The 13836-nt window shown below is 32.1% G+C and overlaps 1 protein-coding gene across 1 annotated transcript; it reads left to right on the top strand.

Annotated features, from left to right (window-relative positions):
* The first annotated feature begins 1187 nt into the window (after nucleotides 1–1187).
* On the top strand, nucleotides 1188–5766 carry LOC114419645. Its single transcript, XM_028385381.1, has 7 exons — nucleotides 1188–1658; nucleotides 2208–2279; nucleotides 2371–2435; nucleotides 4191–4326; nucleotides 4412–4495; nucleotides 4930–5025; nucleotides 5149–5766. The coding sequence occupies exons 1-7, from the start codon at nucleotides 1392–1394 to the stop codon at nucleotides 5152–5154; spliced, it is 726 nt and encodes a 241-aa protein (XP_028241182.1). The 5' UTR covers nucleotides 1188–1391; the 3' UTR covers nucleotides 5155–5766.
* Nucleotides 5767–13836: the final 8070 nt, after the last annotated feature.

Below are 13836 nucleotides of genomic sequence, written 5' to 3'. Positions count from 1 at the left end.
TAATAATATCATCCTGACATATCAATAACTTGTTGGTCCAAATAAAATTGAGTTCGATCTATTTAAATAGGATTTCAATTTGACTATTGTGTCCGAAAAAAATGTTATTAAGGGATGAGACCTCATTAAAGATGTCAATCAAGTTCTTTAATAAAATTTACTTATTAACAAAATCTGTAAATACTTCATAGTTGATTAAAAAATAGGGTAAAATATGTTTTTGGTTCATGAACTTTCAATCAAAGTTGGTTTAAGTTTCTCTAATTTCAAATCAATCAATTCGATCTCTAAACTTAAAAAAATAGGTGAATTTAGTTTTTGATCACTGACGACCAAGGAACCAAATAAAAACTAAATTCACCTATTTTTAAAAATGTACATCGTCTTGGTCGACTCATCCTAAAGAATTGTCTTACCCATAAGCATTTATGGCACAAGGCTTAATGCTTGAAGGATTGTACATCGTCTTAGTCAACTCTCTTAACGAGGCTGACCCGATGATGCTAAAGACAAAAAACCTACCCATCACCCTAATCAACTCTCTCGAAGAGATCGACTCACACCAATGCCAGCAATAGATCCTACCCATCTCTAATGGTCATCTGAGTCATGACTAAACATGGCGATAAGACATATAGTACACTATGTATATGACATGTCTAAGGTGCACATCAATGCACTAATACCGTATGCGGAGCCAATAAGATTGTATGTACAGAGACGTGTGCCCCTCGAGGGTTAATATTATAAGGCACATGTAAAGTATTATCGTGAGACGCTCCATATAAATAGAGGTGAGCTCCATGTTATACCTCATGTTCATGAGCTAAGTAGAGCCTTGGGACACTACCTCCTTCCTATGTGAACAAAAAATATAAGTAACAAATTGATTAATTTAAAATTATTAGAATTAAAACAAAACTTAACTAAAAGAGCACGGCTAGCAATACATTTTTTAACACATACTTTCTTATTAGTTAAAATATATAAAAAATTACAAAGTTAAGGTCAAGAGTCATTAAATTAAATAAGACGTGAATCTGATTAAATTTTATGTCAATAAATGAAAAAAAAATATGCTCAAAAAAGTGAGTTAGAGAGTATGACTATAATATTTCTTTTACTGAAAATATAAGGATTAAAAATATATTAAAAAAAACCATATCAAGCATAAGGCTATTTTCCTTGCGTAGACAAGCCAGAGAAGCGGTTTGTTCCGTAAATTCCGTCAACGTACCATTGGCATTTGATAGTGGTCTTACCTTTTTGGAACCCACGCCTGCACACTCACTGCACCACTCTTCCCTTGTCCTTTTCCCTTCTCTCTTTTTTTCCCAACACAAAACCTACATTACAGCCTCTCCACGGTGTCTGTCTCTCTCACTCAAAAAATGGTGAACGACTTCATTGTCTGCATTGACCGGATCATAGCCTCCACGACCTGTTTTGGATCAGTGAATGAAAAACACTGTGATGGTGTTGACCCAGTTATAATCCCCGTCTCTGACAATGGTGGAAAAGTGTGCTCCTCTTCTTCTTCTTCTTCATCTTCAAACAAGGATGATGATGTTGTTGTTGTTGTTGAGTGCAGAATATGCCAGGAAGAAGACCAAGCACAAGCCATGGAGGCACCTTGTTCTTGCAATGGCACTCTCAAGGTGGTCCTTTTCATAAAGTTTCTCTCTTTTTCACTCTCAATCCCAGTACCCAAAATAACTAACTACCTCTACATGTTGGAAATAATGTAACTTGTTAAGAATTAGGAACACCAAGTGGCTGTCGGGGTTGTCATGTTTCTTAAAAGTGAGAAAGTTTTAATATTAGTGAGCAACTTATAGGACTATGAGTTGATACCCTTCTCTGTATTGGTATTCTGTTTTTACTTGTCATGCCCCTCCTTTTAAGTAGCACGAGTCTGCAGGCATGTAGTGTCCTTAGTCTTTACTTGCCTCAATGCAATGGCTTCTTGAATTAGTTCAATTGCTGTTATTGAAAGCATTTCAATTATTCACGATCATGTTATATTGTTTCATCTCATGTTGACTCGTGTTGCATCACTTGCATCTGTACAAGAGGAAGAGGAAGAGGGTTGGGAGTTCAGTGAAGTTTTTGTGATTCCTTGTGGATACTGGTCTGGTGTAGTGGTTTTGAGTTTTGACTTCAAGTTGGCTTATGAACTTGTTTGCTCACTATTTCTTGGCATGCAGTTTGCTCATAGAAAGTGTATCCAAAGATGGTGCAATAAGAAAGGAAATACAATATGTGAAATCTGTAATCAGGTTGGGGCTTTTTTCAATTCATTCATGATCTTTTTTTCCTTCAAGAGTTGCCTAAATTAGAAATGATGAGTTATCCTTTCACTCTTTTTAGGCATTTTCACCAAATTATTCTCTTCCACCGGTCAGAAGCAATGCAATTATGACGAATGATATTAGGTAATTTTGAACATGTATTGGACTAACTGATTTATATATGACTTTTTCTTAATTTCCATCTTATGAAAGGTTTTGCTTAATGCCTGCGAGTTGTGAGCTGAAATTTTCTATGTAAGCCTTTGGCTGTTTATTCTTCATTCTTGTGTCTCAGATATGACTAGGAAAATGATCTTGTACTAGGTACAGAAAATTGATTCAATATGGTAAAGGAATTTTATAGAGGGCGAGCCCTGGTGCAGCGGTAAAGTTGTGCCTTGGTGACTTGTTGGTCATGGGTTCGAATCCGGAAACAGCCTCTTTGCATATGCAAGGGTAAGGCTGCGTACAATATCCCTCCCCCATACCTTCGCATAGCGAAGAGCCTCTGGGCAATGGGGTACGAAGTTTTTTATGGTAAAGGAATTTTATAGAACTTTGACTTTCCAATAAATGATTTGGCTTTGGAATAAAATGATCTCGCATGGTTAGACCAAGGACATTGGAGAAAATTAAAAGGGATCTTATAGTGAATATCCCTGAGAATTTGGTTTTTAACCAAACTCAATTGTTATTGATGAATGGAAAAGAAGTTGCACTAACAAAATTGGATGCATTTTAAAACTGTCTAGAATTACTTCCCTGCAAATTATTTTCTAAATTTTGATGCCAGAAATTGCATATCATATCAACAAATATATTAGGAGACAATTTGGATAAACTTCTCAACAAACACTTATATGAGTAGAAAATAAAATGAATTAAGAAGGTAAAATAAATCAAACTTCTCGCATAAGTTAAATCAACTCATATACCTCAACTTTTTAAAATCTCCTTCATCTTACTTCTCTATAAACTCTTATACACCTGATAAAAAAAGAATCATGTATGATACCTTTTTGATCATTCACAATTCTGCTCTATGGTTCATCCCATCTTTAGATATGAAAATTCAAAGTCTTCTCAATTTCTGCACCTTCCCCTTGGATAAGCATTTAGCACAATATCCCTACATTGGAAATATATAGATATCTTGCTCTCTCCAAAAACTATAAAGCCTCAATCTGCAGCAATGAATTCTGGAGAGGTGATAATGAATAACTTGGTTTTTGCATTAGATATTATTCATTGCAAGTTTAACAAGGTTATCTTGTTATGGTTGAAGTGTCAATTTTCAATTCAATCATGCAGCCAGCCACAATTTGATTATTTTCTACTTAACTAAGTTATGCATCATAGCTAGTGGTCTTAGTAACATAAGTATTGGCTTTCCATTTTAGATGTTTTAACAATTAACTGTAGGTCATCCATGTCACTTGGATGCTTGCTATCTCTCATTTTCTGTTGTCAGAACAGTCTCAGTATTGTGATTGGATAAAACTCAGTCTCAATCAACAGGTACTGAGTTCATGAGGAATGTTGTTAACTCATCAGAAATCTGAGGGACATTCCTTGGAGCTAATTTGCAAGATTTTATCCTTGTCCTGGCATTAACAGCTAATATTGGTCATTCCTAATTGTCTACCCTCTAAGGCTCTAACCCTCTTCCCTTATTTCAAAAAAATAGGAATTAATTGATGCAAGCTGTTGCCACTATTCCAAATGTAGGGTCTGTGTCACTATTTTTATCCCAATTGCTATTGCTACTCCCAACTCAAGATGTGTAAAGCTTTTGTTAATTTATTTATATCCCTCTGGCCCTCACCTTTTTTTAATGCTTCTTTTCATATCCATGATCAATTTTTCCTCGATTAAGATTTATATCACTCCCATATACAGGCAAGAATGGGGGCACAATGCTGATCTCCGTGTGGCTCTAGCTTCAGCAGAGCAGCAGTTGCTGCAAACTGAATATGAAGATTATGCCATGTCACAAACCAGTAGCATTGCTTTCCTTCGCTCTGTGACTCTCATTGTAAGGAAACAGATTTAATATTAAAGCATGTGTTGTTTCATCCTTTCTGAGAGTTGATATGGCTAATGATAATAATATTATACAGATGCTGATGATTTTGCTTGTACGTGAAGCTTTAATGGTCACAAAGAACTCTGTAACTGGGCAAGATGCATCGATAATCTTTAATGTAAGTAGCATGTTCTGACAACTTCCTTTCTCAGCATGTCCACATCATCTCATGTGTGTTTGATACCTCTGATTAGGAGGGTCTATGTTAGGAGGAATAGGAATGAGAGATGAAAATTGGAACATTATGGCTATTAATAGTAATAGAAACCACCAGTATTAATAACAAGTAACTGAATAACTGTAATTGGAGTTATTGTGAATATATGGTAGTTATAAGACAGTTAGGTGAAAAGTGTAGGCCACTTTTGGGATTTGAGAAAAGTGAGAGGAGGGAGAGCACCTAATATTGTCATTCACCATAGTAGATCAAAATTCTGATTAAGAAACAATGTGCTGACTCTGGACTCAAATGATTTCAGTCTTTCTTTCATATCATCTGTTCTTTCTAGATTTATTGCGTACTAAATGCTAACTTGGTATGGTTGATGGCAGTTTGAGGTGTCACTCCTTCAATTTGCTGGTGTTCTTTTGCCATGCTTTGCAATGGCACGTTCCTGGTATGCCATACAGAACCGTAGGAGAAGACAGGTATGGCTTTAATGATGCTATTGGAGCATAGTGAATTATATATATATATATATATATATATTGTAGGTAGAAAAAAAAATGAAGTTCAGGTTCATTGCTTCATATAAGATATATCTTTTGCAGGGCTGAGTGATGCAGAACATAGATGTTATCTTGGCTGGCTGTCACGAAAATCGAGCAGTTACATATAGATGCTACATGCTTTTGTTTGTCAAATGTATTGAAGTTGTGTGTATGCATAGACCATGCCATGGTAAAATATCACAAAATGAAGCGATCTTTCTACGCAATTTTCTGCTCCTATTTCTTCCTGTGGAAAAGGAAAGGAATAAAGTAGCAGCATGTCTCTAGTGTCGTGCACTACACACAAACGTGAACATTAGCGTTTAGATAGGGGTGGAAGTCAGAAATTTTTATGAGGGGCAAAAAGCTGTTAGTTTCTATATGTTTTACAGCGATAGGAATGGTATCAAAATTTCAGGCCTTTAAATTTTCGCTCATCAAACACGATGCACCAATTTACTATTTCTCATCATCATCATTGGCATAATCATGAATAAAGTTCTGCAATAGCAGATATATCATCTGAGCTAAAGGATTTGTCGTAGTAGGAATATTTAGAATTTATAGTTTTGCTTAGTGTAAGAAGCTTTATGTATATTGAAATTACTATTTTCTTTCCATTGATAATTTGTAAACATTATAAAAATCTCTAATGTTACTGCTCTACTCTTTTGATGACGAGGACCAATTATATCATACAAAGTAATTCTCATTAAGAATATTGACTATTTAATTCTTACATAAAAAAAATATCACCCTGAGTGAATTTAGTGTAGTTATTTATTTATTTATTTATTTTTCAGCTGGGGGTGTTACGGTTTGACAGTTTGTATAGGAATCAGATAACTGTTTTGTAGAGTCAAGTATAAGCAGTAGGATGAAATTTCTATATGGAAAAACATAGGTACTTTATGGCTGACCTCTGAATATGGTTATTCGATTTTCATGAGTAAATTACATGCTTCATTGAACTCATAATTGGGTCTTGCCTAATGTGATGACATATACTTTACTTTTCATATTGGTGGAAGAGAATCTCTAGTAATCTTTCTTGTCGTTATCCTATCTCAGTATCATTTCACTAAGATCAAGTGGTTATCTAGAGAGGGGATGTGTTTAGTAGTGAGAGAGACTTTCTCACAAGATAATATTATATTAGAACCAATTACAGGAAGTGTTTATTGTAATTGCACAAGTATCTTCTGCTTTTTTAGGTATTACTTTTGTTCCCTTATAAGAAGTGTTAGTGTAAGGTTTAAGAAAGTATCCGTGTATGTTTTAAATATATAAGGGAGTGTTAATGTAATGTTTTCAAACTTAAAGAGAGATTAGTGTAAGAAAATAAAAGAGTGGGGTTACCTGTAATTACACGAAACTTAAAAAATTATTGCTATAATTTGTTCTAGATATTATTACAAATAGAAAAAATAAAACATGCAACTCAAGTCATGGATTTTTTCAAGAAGATACTTTTAAAAAAAAATAGTCATATGATTTTCTTTTATAGGCAAATGTTAAATGTTAGTAAGTTACGTTAGTGGGGGTATTGAAACCCAATATCTCCTAATTCCGTATCACTCTAATACTTCTACCCTCAACTACGATAACCTTATAACTATCAACATAGTCATATGATATAGTGTGGTTAGTCTGGGTTTTTTTTTCTCTCCTAAAAAAGAGAAGCCCGATGTTGGTCTTCTAAATTTAAAAAGAAAAAATCATTTTAATCCTTGAAATTTGAAAAAAAAAATACAGTTTTAGTTTCTCAAATTTATCGTTTAGAGACTAAAAGTTGTTTTAAAAAATTCATTTTAGTCCCTTAAATTTAGTGCTTAAGGATTAAAAATATATATTTTTCTCTTTAATTTGGATGCCAAGACCGAATTTATTCCAAATTTTAGGAACTAAAACTATAATCAAGCTTAAAAGTTCTTTTAAGTTATAAATAACTTATTTTAAATAATAAAATATAAAAATAAATTACTTTTAAAAAGCTTATGCAGAGCTTAGAAGAATTTTTCACATAAATAATACAAAAAATTAATTATTTACACAAATAATAGAACTGAAAAATCATTTACATGAATGATACAAATTAATGTTCATGTTAAGAAATCGATTCCTGAGTAATCGATTTCTTAACGTGAACATTTTTTTTGTCTTAGTTTAGAAATCGGTTTCTCGGTAACTGATTTCTAAATTGAGGTTTTTTTTAAACGCATGTTTTGATATTGATTCCCCAAAATTCATAACGTGTGTTTTTAACTTTTTTTGTAATCAACCTTAAGAAGTTGGTTTCCGAGGAATCATGAGGAACTAATTTCATAACGCGATATTTATTTTTTGTTATTTCTTTTTTAATTTTTTTGTTTTCATAAATTGTTTTTAATTTTTTTTTCTTTTTAATTATCTACATTTATGTTTAAATTGTTTGAACTGAAAATAATGTACAATATGAGAAGACTTTGTATTATTTTTGTTATTTCTTTTAATTATATTTGTAGTTTAAAATGAAATAAAGTTGATTTAAAAGAAAGTGATGTTAAAAAACAATTTTAAGATGATACTCCTACGATATTATTTCTTTGTATTATTTTTCTTAATGATTTGAGTCTATTGTCCAATATAAAGAAAATTAGACTTATATAAAAAATTTAATATAAAATAGATTTGTAAATAGATTAATATATCAAATTAAACTTTTAAATAGATTAAATGAAGCCTAAAAATAAAATCTACAACAAATAATATAACTTTTAAAAGTAATTAAGCAAGTTGAACTGAACTAAAATATTTTAAAATTATCAACAATAGAACAAAATATTTAAATTTGAAACAATACAACAAAAATTTTAAAATACAAAGAACATGACATAAATTCAATGTTGTTGGCTTAGGCCTACATGGTGGGGGGAGTTTTTCTTTGAATGGTCTAGGATGCGACACATGAAACATCACTTTGGTTGACACGATTCTGAGATATTAATTTTGGAGTGGATGCGAGAAGAGACAAAACCACCCTTAGAATTTCTTTTTTTGTTTGGGTCAAGGCAAATTATTGGCTCATGACATGGTGACCAATACGCTTCGTTACACAAGATGTATGTAGTTCCTATACTCACAGTGAGCATGCTTACAAGCAACAACAACATGAGAACAAATCATGTGTAATTTTTGGAATTTGCCACAGTCACACCTTTTATCCAATCTGACCGTGAAATCTTTAGTGGGCCGATCCTCTCTCAGGTTTATCGTCTCCTGGATCAAGAACTGTCTATTGCATTGATTGAACTCAAGAATTGAGCGTTTTCCTTTCTTTGTGCATCTTTGATGGCCTTGCTTAGTACTTGCGTATAAACTTGGCCAGATGCAAGCATTGTTGTGGCTTTTCTCCCTCTTTTGTTGAACAATGCATTACACCTTAGATATGCTGATTTTATTGGTACACCTATTGACAGATTTCTTGATTACCAAATTAATCGAATAAGCAAAATTGGTGCTCATGTACCCCTATTGTTGGCCACCATCCCATGCGAGAGTCCATTTTTCTAGCAGAATCTCACTGAGTCAATTAATTGCCCGATCAACATCTGCTTCCTCCCTCAAAATGTTGTAGTAGTGATTGAACGTATGCTCTGTCTTTGCATATGCTGAGTAGTTATAAACATACAATTTTAATATTATGAATAATACAAAATGAAATGATATTTAATATGAAGAGAAAGAAGTTTGACACTCACCCATATTGATAATTAGTTTTTTTATGACATTGTTATTGTACCATATTTATAATGTTTAATGACTTGTCACATACATTTCAAAAAGAACGACCAAGATCCCACCAATAAAATGAAGGCCTAGATATCACTGATCGGAGCAATGCACATTGAACAACCAAGATCCCACAGATAAAATGAACGACCTAAATATCACCGATTGAAGCAATGCACGTTGAAGAACCAAGATCCCACTAAATGAATTATGTTACTGTTAGATTTTTCTATAAATACAATGCATGTATTGCCATCATATACACAAACTCAGAAACTCACTTTCTTTCATTCTCATATATCTTTCTTTAACTTTTTCTTGATGTTAGTAACAAAGCCTAAACCATGGCATCTACAACTGCTCCTTTTCTTTGGAAACAACACCTTCATAGATTTGGAGAAGTACATAATACATTCTATTTAATTGAATGTTAATTATGTTTGATTCACACATAATGATGTTGTTATTATTTTAATTTTTGTAGGTAATAAACGATATAATCCAGTCATATGCTTAGGCTATGCCTTCTCCAGATCCTAGAATTGAACCTTTGTTGGTTAAAGTTAGATTTTCAGATGTTGCAAAGCTCGAACAAGTTAAAATCGACAATGCTTTAGTGGTTGCTTTGGTTGAAAGGTGGAGACATGATTCATACAAATTTTATCTTCCTGATGGTGAGTGCACAATCACCTTGGAAGATGTTACTATTTAATTGAGTTTATGCATTGATGGAAGACCAGTTATTGGCCCAACATATTATGATTGGGAACAAATGTGCACAAAATATATAGGTATTGTTCCCCCAGAGAATGCACTGGTGGGATCATCACCTAAACTAAAATGGTTAAAAAAAACATGTTGACTCTCCCAGCAGAACCCACACAACAACAATTAGCAGCCTATTGTAAGGCATACCTTTTAGGGCTGATTGATGGGTGTTAATGCGAGACAAGTCAGGGAATAAAGTTCACTTGATGTATCTATTCCTATTAGCAGATCTTGATCGCGCTGGTCAGTACAACTAGGGTTCAACATGTCTAGCACATTTGTATAGAGAAATGCGTAGGACTATTTATCCCACATTCAAAAAATGGAAAGATGTATAATGTTGATATAGTCTTGGCATGGTATCACATATCGTTCATTCAATCAAGGGTCGAGCGCCAACTGTCATACTCACTTGCAACTAGATAAACAAAAATTTCACACTCAAACAAAGTCCATTTTTGGTGATATATTTGACATTAACATGTTATATTTCACTAGATGGAGCGACAGAAGGCTACAATTTTCTGGAATCTCACACAATGATGTGATAGGCTATAGGTCAAGATTCGATAACATGCGTAACAAGGAGGTTGAACCATTTGTTTTTGTTTCATTTATTCAAACGTCAATCACATTGTTTTTTTAAAATTACTAATGCAATTTATTTTTTCAGTTCCATTGGATGCTTTATAGAGGTTTTGAGTCATTTCTGTCAGAAAATGCATACAAGTATTCCCAAATATGGATTGCTTGTGTGGCTTTAATTTGTTTACCAGTGGTTGTATGACATCAAATTAGCAGGGGCATGCTCCAATTTGAACTTTGTCAAGACATACCAAATCCACCACATAATCTTGACAAAGTTCATCATACTAATATGAAAGGACATAGTGACACAAATTTGGCAGAGAAACATCAATGGTGGATTACAATTTGGAAGGAAAGATACAAATATGTTAATCGGCCAACTAATTCTAGGAAAGATTGAACATATGAGTCACTACATGAATCGGTATCGAGCAAATTCAAAAATTTGCCTAACATAGTTTGCAATTTATGTAAACATTGTTGTCACATCTCGTTTAGCTCCAAACATGGAAACTGAACAACATTCTCCACAACAAAGTCCACCAGTCGTTGTCAGCATGCATAATAAAAGACTACAACCACATGTTCAATCATATGAATTCACGCCACAACCTCATCATCATTAAGAAGATTATGAGTACAATCAGCAGTTCTTCAATGCTAGCGGAGAAGAATTTATGAGCAATCTCATGGGTACAAATCTTTGAACACCGATGTCTGCTTATGCATACATGCAAAGTATGCCCATACCTTCGTTTGCATCCTTTCACCAAAGTATTGCCGATAATTCTTCCACTAATGACTTCATCTAGGAAGAACAACCTGTTGTTCCTAATGAACAACTTGAATCAAAAGTACATAGATGAGTACGTCGACAAGCGACAAGAAACAAATAACCTCCCATATATGGAATTGGTGGACACAAACTTGCCCTTGTTAATTGTGTCTTATTATGTTGATTGTCAATTTACCCTTGTTAATTGAATGAATACTGAATAATGCATTAATTGACTAAGCACTGTACTTTTCTTATACAAATTGATTGAACATTCATTTCTTCAAGACGATTTGACCTCATGTTGTTTTCCCCTATACAATTTGACCTCACATTGCTTGTTTTGAGACGATGTGACTGCACCATGATTTCTACGGGACGATTTATTTAAACATTGTTTTTTTGAATATCACAAACCAAACTTAAGACTCAATCTAAACCATTTATATTGTTGGTGTGATCTCAGCCATTGGTATTAGTCACGTAAGAACAATAGATCACCCAATATATATAGTAGTAGGCGGGTTAGATACAACTCAACACCTTTGTCTGATATTCACCCTATTGCTTAAAATATGGAAAATGTATCCACTCTTGTGTATTACGATGGTGACATGATTCCAACAGATGAAGGGGTGGTGTTTAAATGTCCTACTAATCCAAAAGTCATCACAATAAATGAGGACATATTGCTTGCTGTCTTAAGAAAAACAATTTTTGACGCCAACGGAGGTAGTAGAATTGTAATAGATTTTTTTTTTACGGTCAATCAATCTATATAGGTGATGGTTGTGTTGCATACGACTGTATGAAGCTCAAACACAAAGATGATGTAGGAAAAATGTTTTTCATCTATCCAAAATTTAGTATCAAAGGTACAATTGAGTTGAATGTAACTTTTGAACGTTCTCCTAATGAAATCTTTGTCCTACTGCACAAACCAAGGAAAACTAGAACAACTGATGAGATAATTGCTCTAATGCGTGATGAATCTAGGTAGTCATTGCGCAAACTACTTGATGTTACTTTTTTAGAATAAACTTGCAATTCATCAGTGGAATTCTGTTATTTTTTTAAAAAAAATTCTCTACTTTAATTGTGTTAGTTCTAGAGGATTATGATGTTTATCTAAGCTTTATTTATCTAATTCTTCCTTTTTTCTATCTTCTTCAATCTAGATAAACTTGGTTTCATTTAAGGATTTTTTTTAAATACTATTCTAGATAAATTATATTTAAGTACTCATAATTTTACATCAATCATCAATGCATACTATTAAAATTAAACATGTTTTATTTATTTAATTTGTTTAGGTAAAAGAATTAGATCACTTAAATATATGCATTTTTATAAATATTTAACTAAATTATATTTATATTGAGTATTTAAATATATACATTTTTCTTAAATACTATTTTAGATAAATTATATTTTTTTATAAATTAATATATATAAGTTAGTAAAATAAAAAATTAAAACAAAAAAATAGATAATTTTGTTTTTAAGAAAATTGTCTTTTTACAAAAAAAAAAAAACATTATGAAATGAGTTCTCGAGAATTGATCTCATAACATAGTTTAAAAAAATAATGTTATAAAGACTCAAGTGAGAAATTAGTTTAGAGAACTGATTTCTCATATGTCACAGTAAAATGTATCATTTATGTAAATATTTTTGAAAATATATTATTTAAGTAAATGATTAATTTATTTGTATTATTTGGGTTAAAATTTTGAGATTAAAAAGAACCAGAATCTGTGCATTCCCTTATATTTCTTTTAGCTTCTTACTCTTATACATATATTTTACACCTTCAATAACTTTACATAAAATGGTTTTTTTATCAATCTAATTGCTAAATTATAATATTTTGTAAATATGATCTATATTGAAATATTCTTTGAATTTAACACTGAATTATATGATAAAAGTATTTAATTAAAAGTTAATGAATATGGTTTGCTTAAAAAATTAGTAAATGATTTTAGAGTAAGTGTAACTTATACAGGTATAAGTTGATCTCTTTTCTTAATTTTTTGTTACATAATTATCTATATAATATTATTTGATTATATGATCACATTAATTTTTTTTTAAAACTTATTAAATGTTATTTTACTAAATTGGATATTGGATTAATTCCTCGTATTCCTATAAAAGAATTGATACTTGTGTGTGTGTGTATATATATATATGATATGTTCAATTCAATTAGTTATCAATATCATATAGGAGGATAGGGAGCAAAAAGTGTGTGTGTTTCTATTCAATTGGTGGTATTGTTTGTGGGTAGGTAAACGTCGTTCCTACTTCTAATCATATTCATAAACATACAGCTTAACGAGTAGAAAACAGAGGGTTCATACTTCATAGGATAGTTGGACTTTATATAGCAATATAGTGTCGAAGATTTCATGTCGTTTTCTACTAATTTAACTAGAAATTGGATTCTATTTTTATTTTTTATTTTTAAGATTCCTGGTTTAGTGCCATAATTCCCGTTGCCTTCTAATCCGTAGTGTGACTCAAGCGTGATGGATCAACCACCAACTAAAGAATATTAAGCCTAAGCTCGGAATAATAATCAAATGAATATTATGAATCCCATCTTACCTTAAGCTTCTGTTTTTTTCCCCTCTTGTTTTTATTTTTCTTTCTCTCTTTTCTTTTCACATGAACTAGACAGGTGATGGATCATGGATTTAAGATATATAAATAGTTAAATATCTACAAATGATATCAACGAGTTAGTTAGTTTTGGTAGAATGAATTAGTCTCTCAACAGACCACAACGTAAGAAAATCAAGACTATAATATTTTCAGTTGAGAGAAAATGTTCACATTTG

This window comes from Glycine soja, chromosome 7 (assembly GCF_004193775.1).
Source record: "Glycine soja cultivar W05 chromosome 7, ASM419377v2, whole genome shotgun sequence".
NCBI classification, from domain to species: domain Eukaryota; kingdom Viridiplantae; phylum Streptophyta; class Magnoliopsida; order Fabales; family Fabaceae; genus Glycine; species Glycine soja.
Note: the sequence above shows the minus strand (reverse complement) of the source record. Positions and strands in the feature narration are given on the sequence as shown.

Bases quoted from the DNA above. Each gene is read 5' to 3' on its own strand.
- LOC114419645 (XM_028385381.1), top strand. From the start codon at position 1,392: ATGGTGAACGACTTCATTGTCTGCATTGACCGGATCATAGCCTCCACG. The intron at 2,280-2,370 runs GTTGGGGCTTTT...CACTCTTTTTAG, and splicing joins TATGTGAAATCTGTAATCAG to GCATTTTCACCAAATTATTC. The intron at 2,436-4,190 runs GTAATTTTGAAC...TCCCATATACAG, and splicing joins ATTATGACGAATGATATTAG to GCAAGAATGGGGGCACAATG.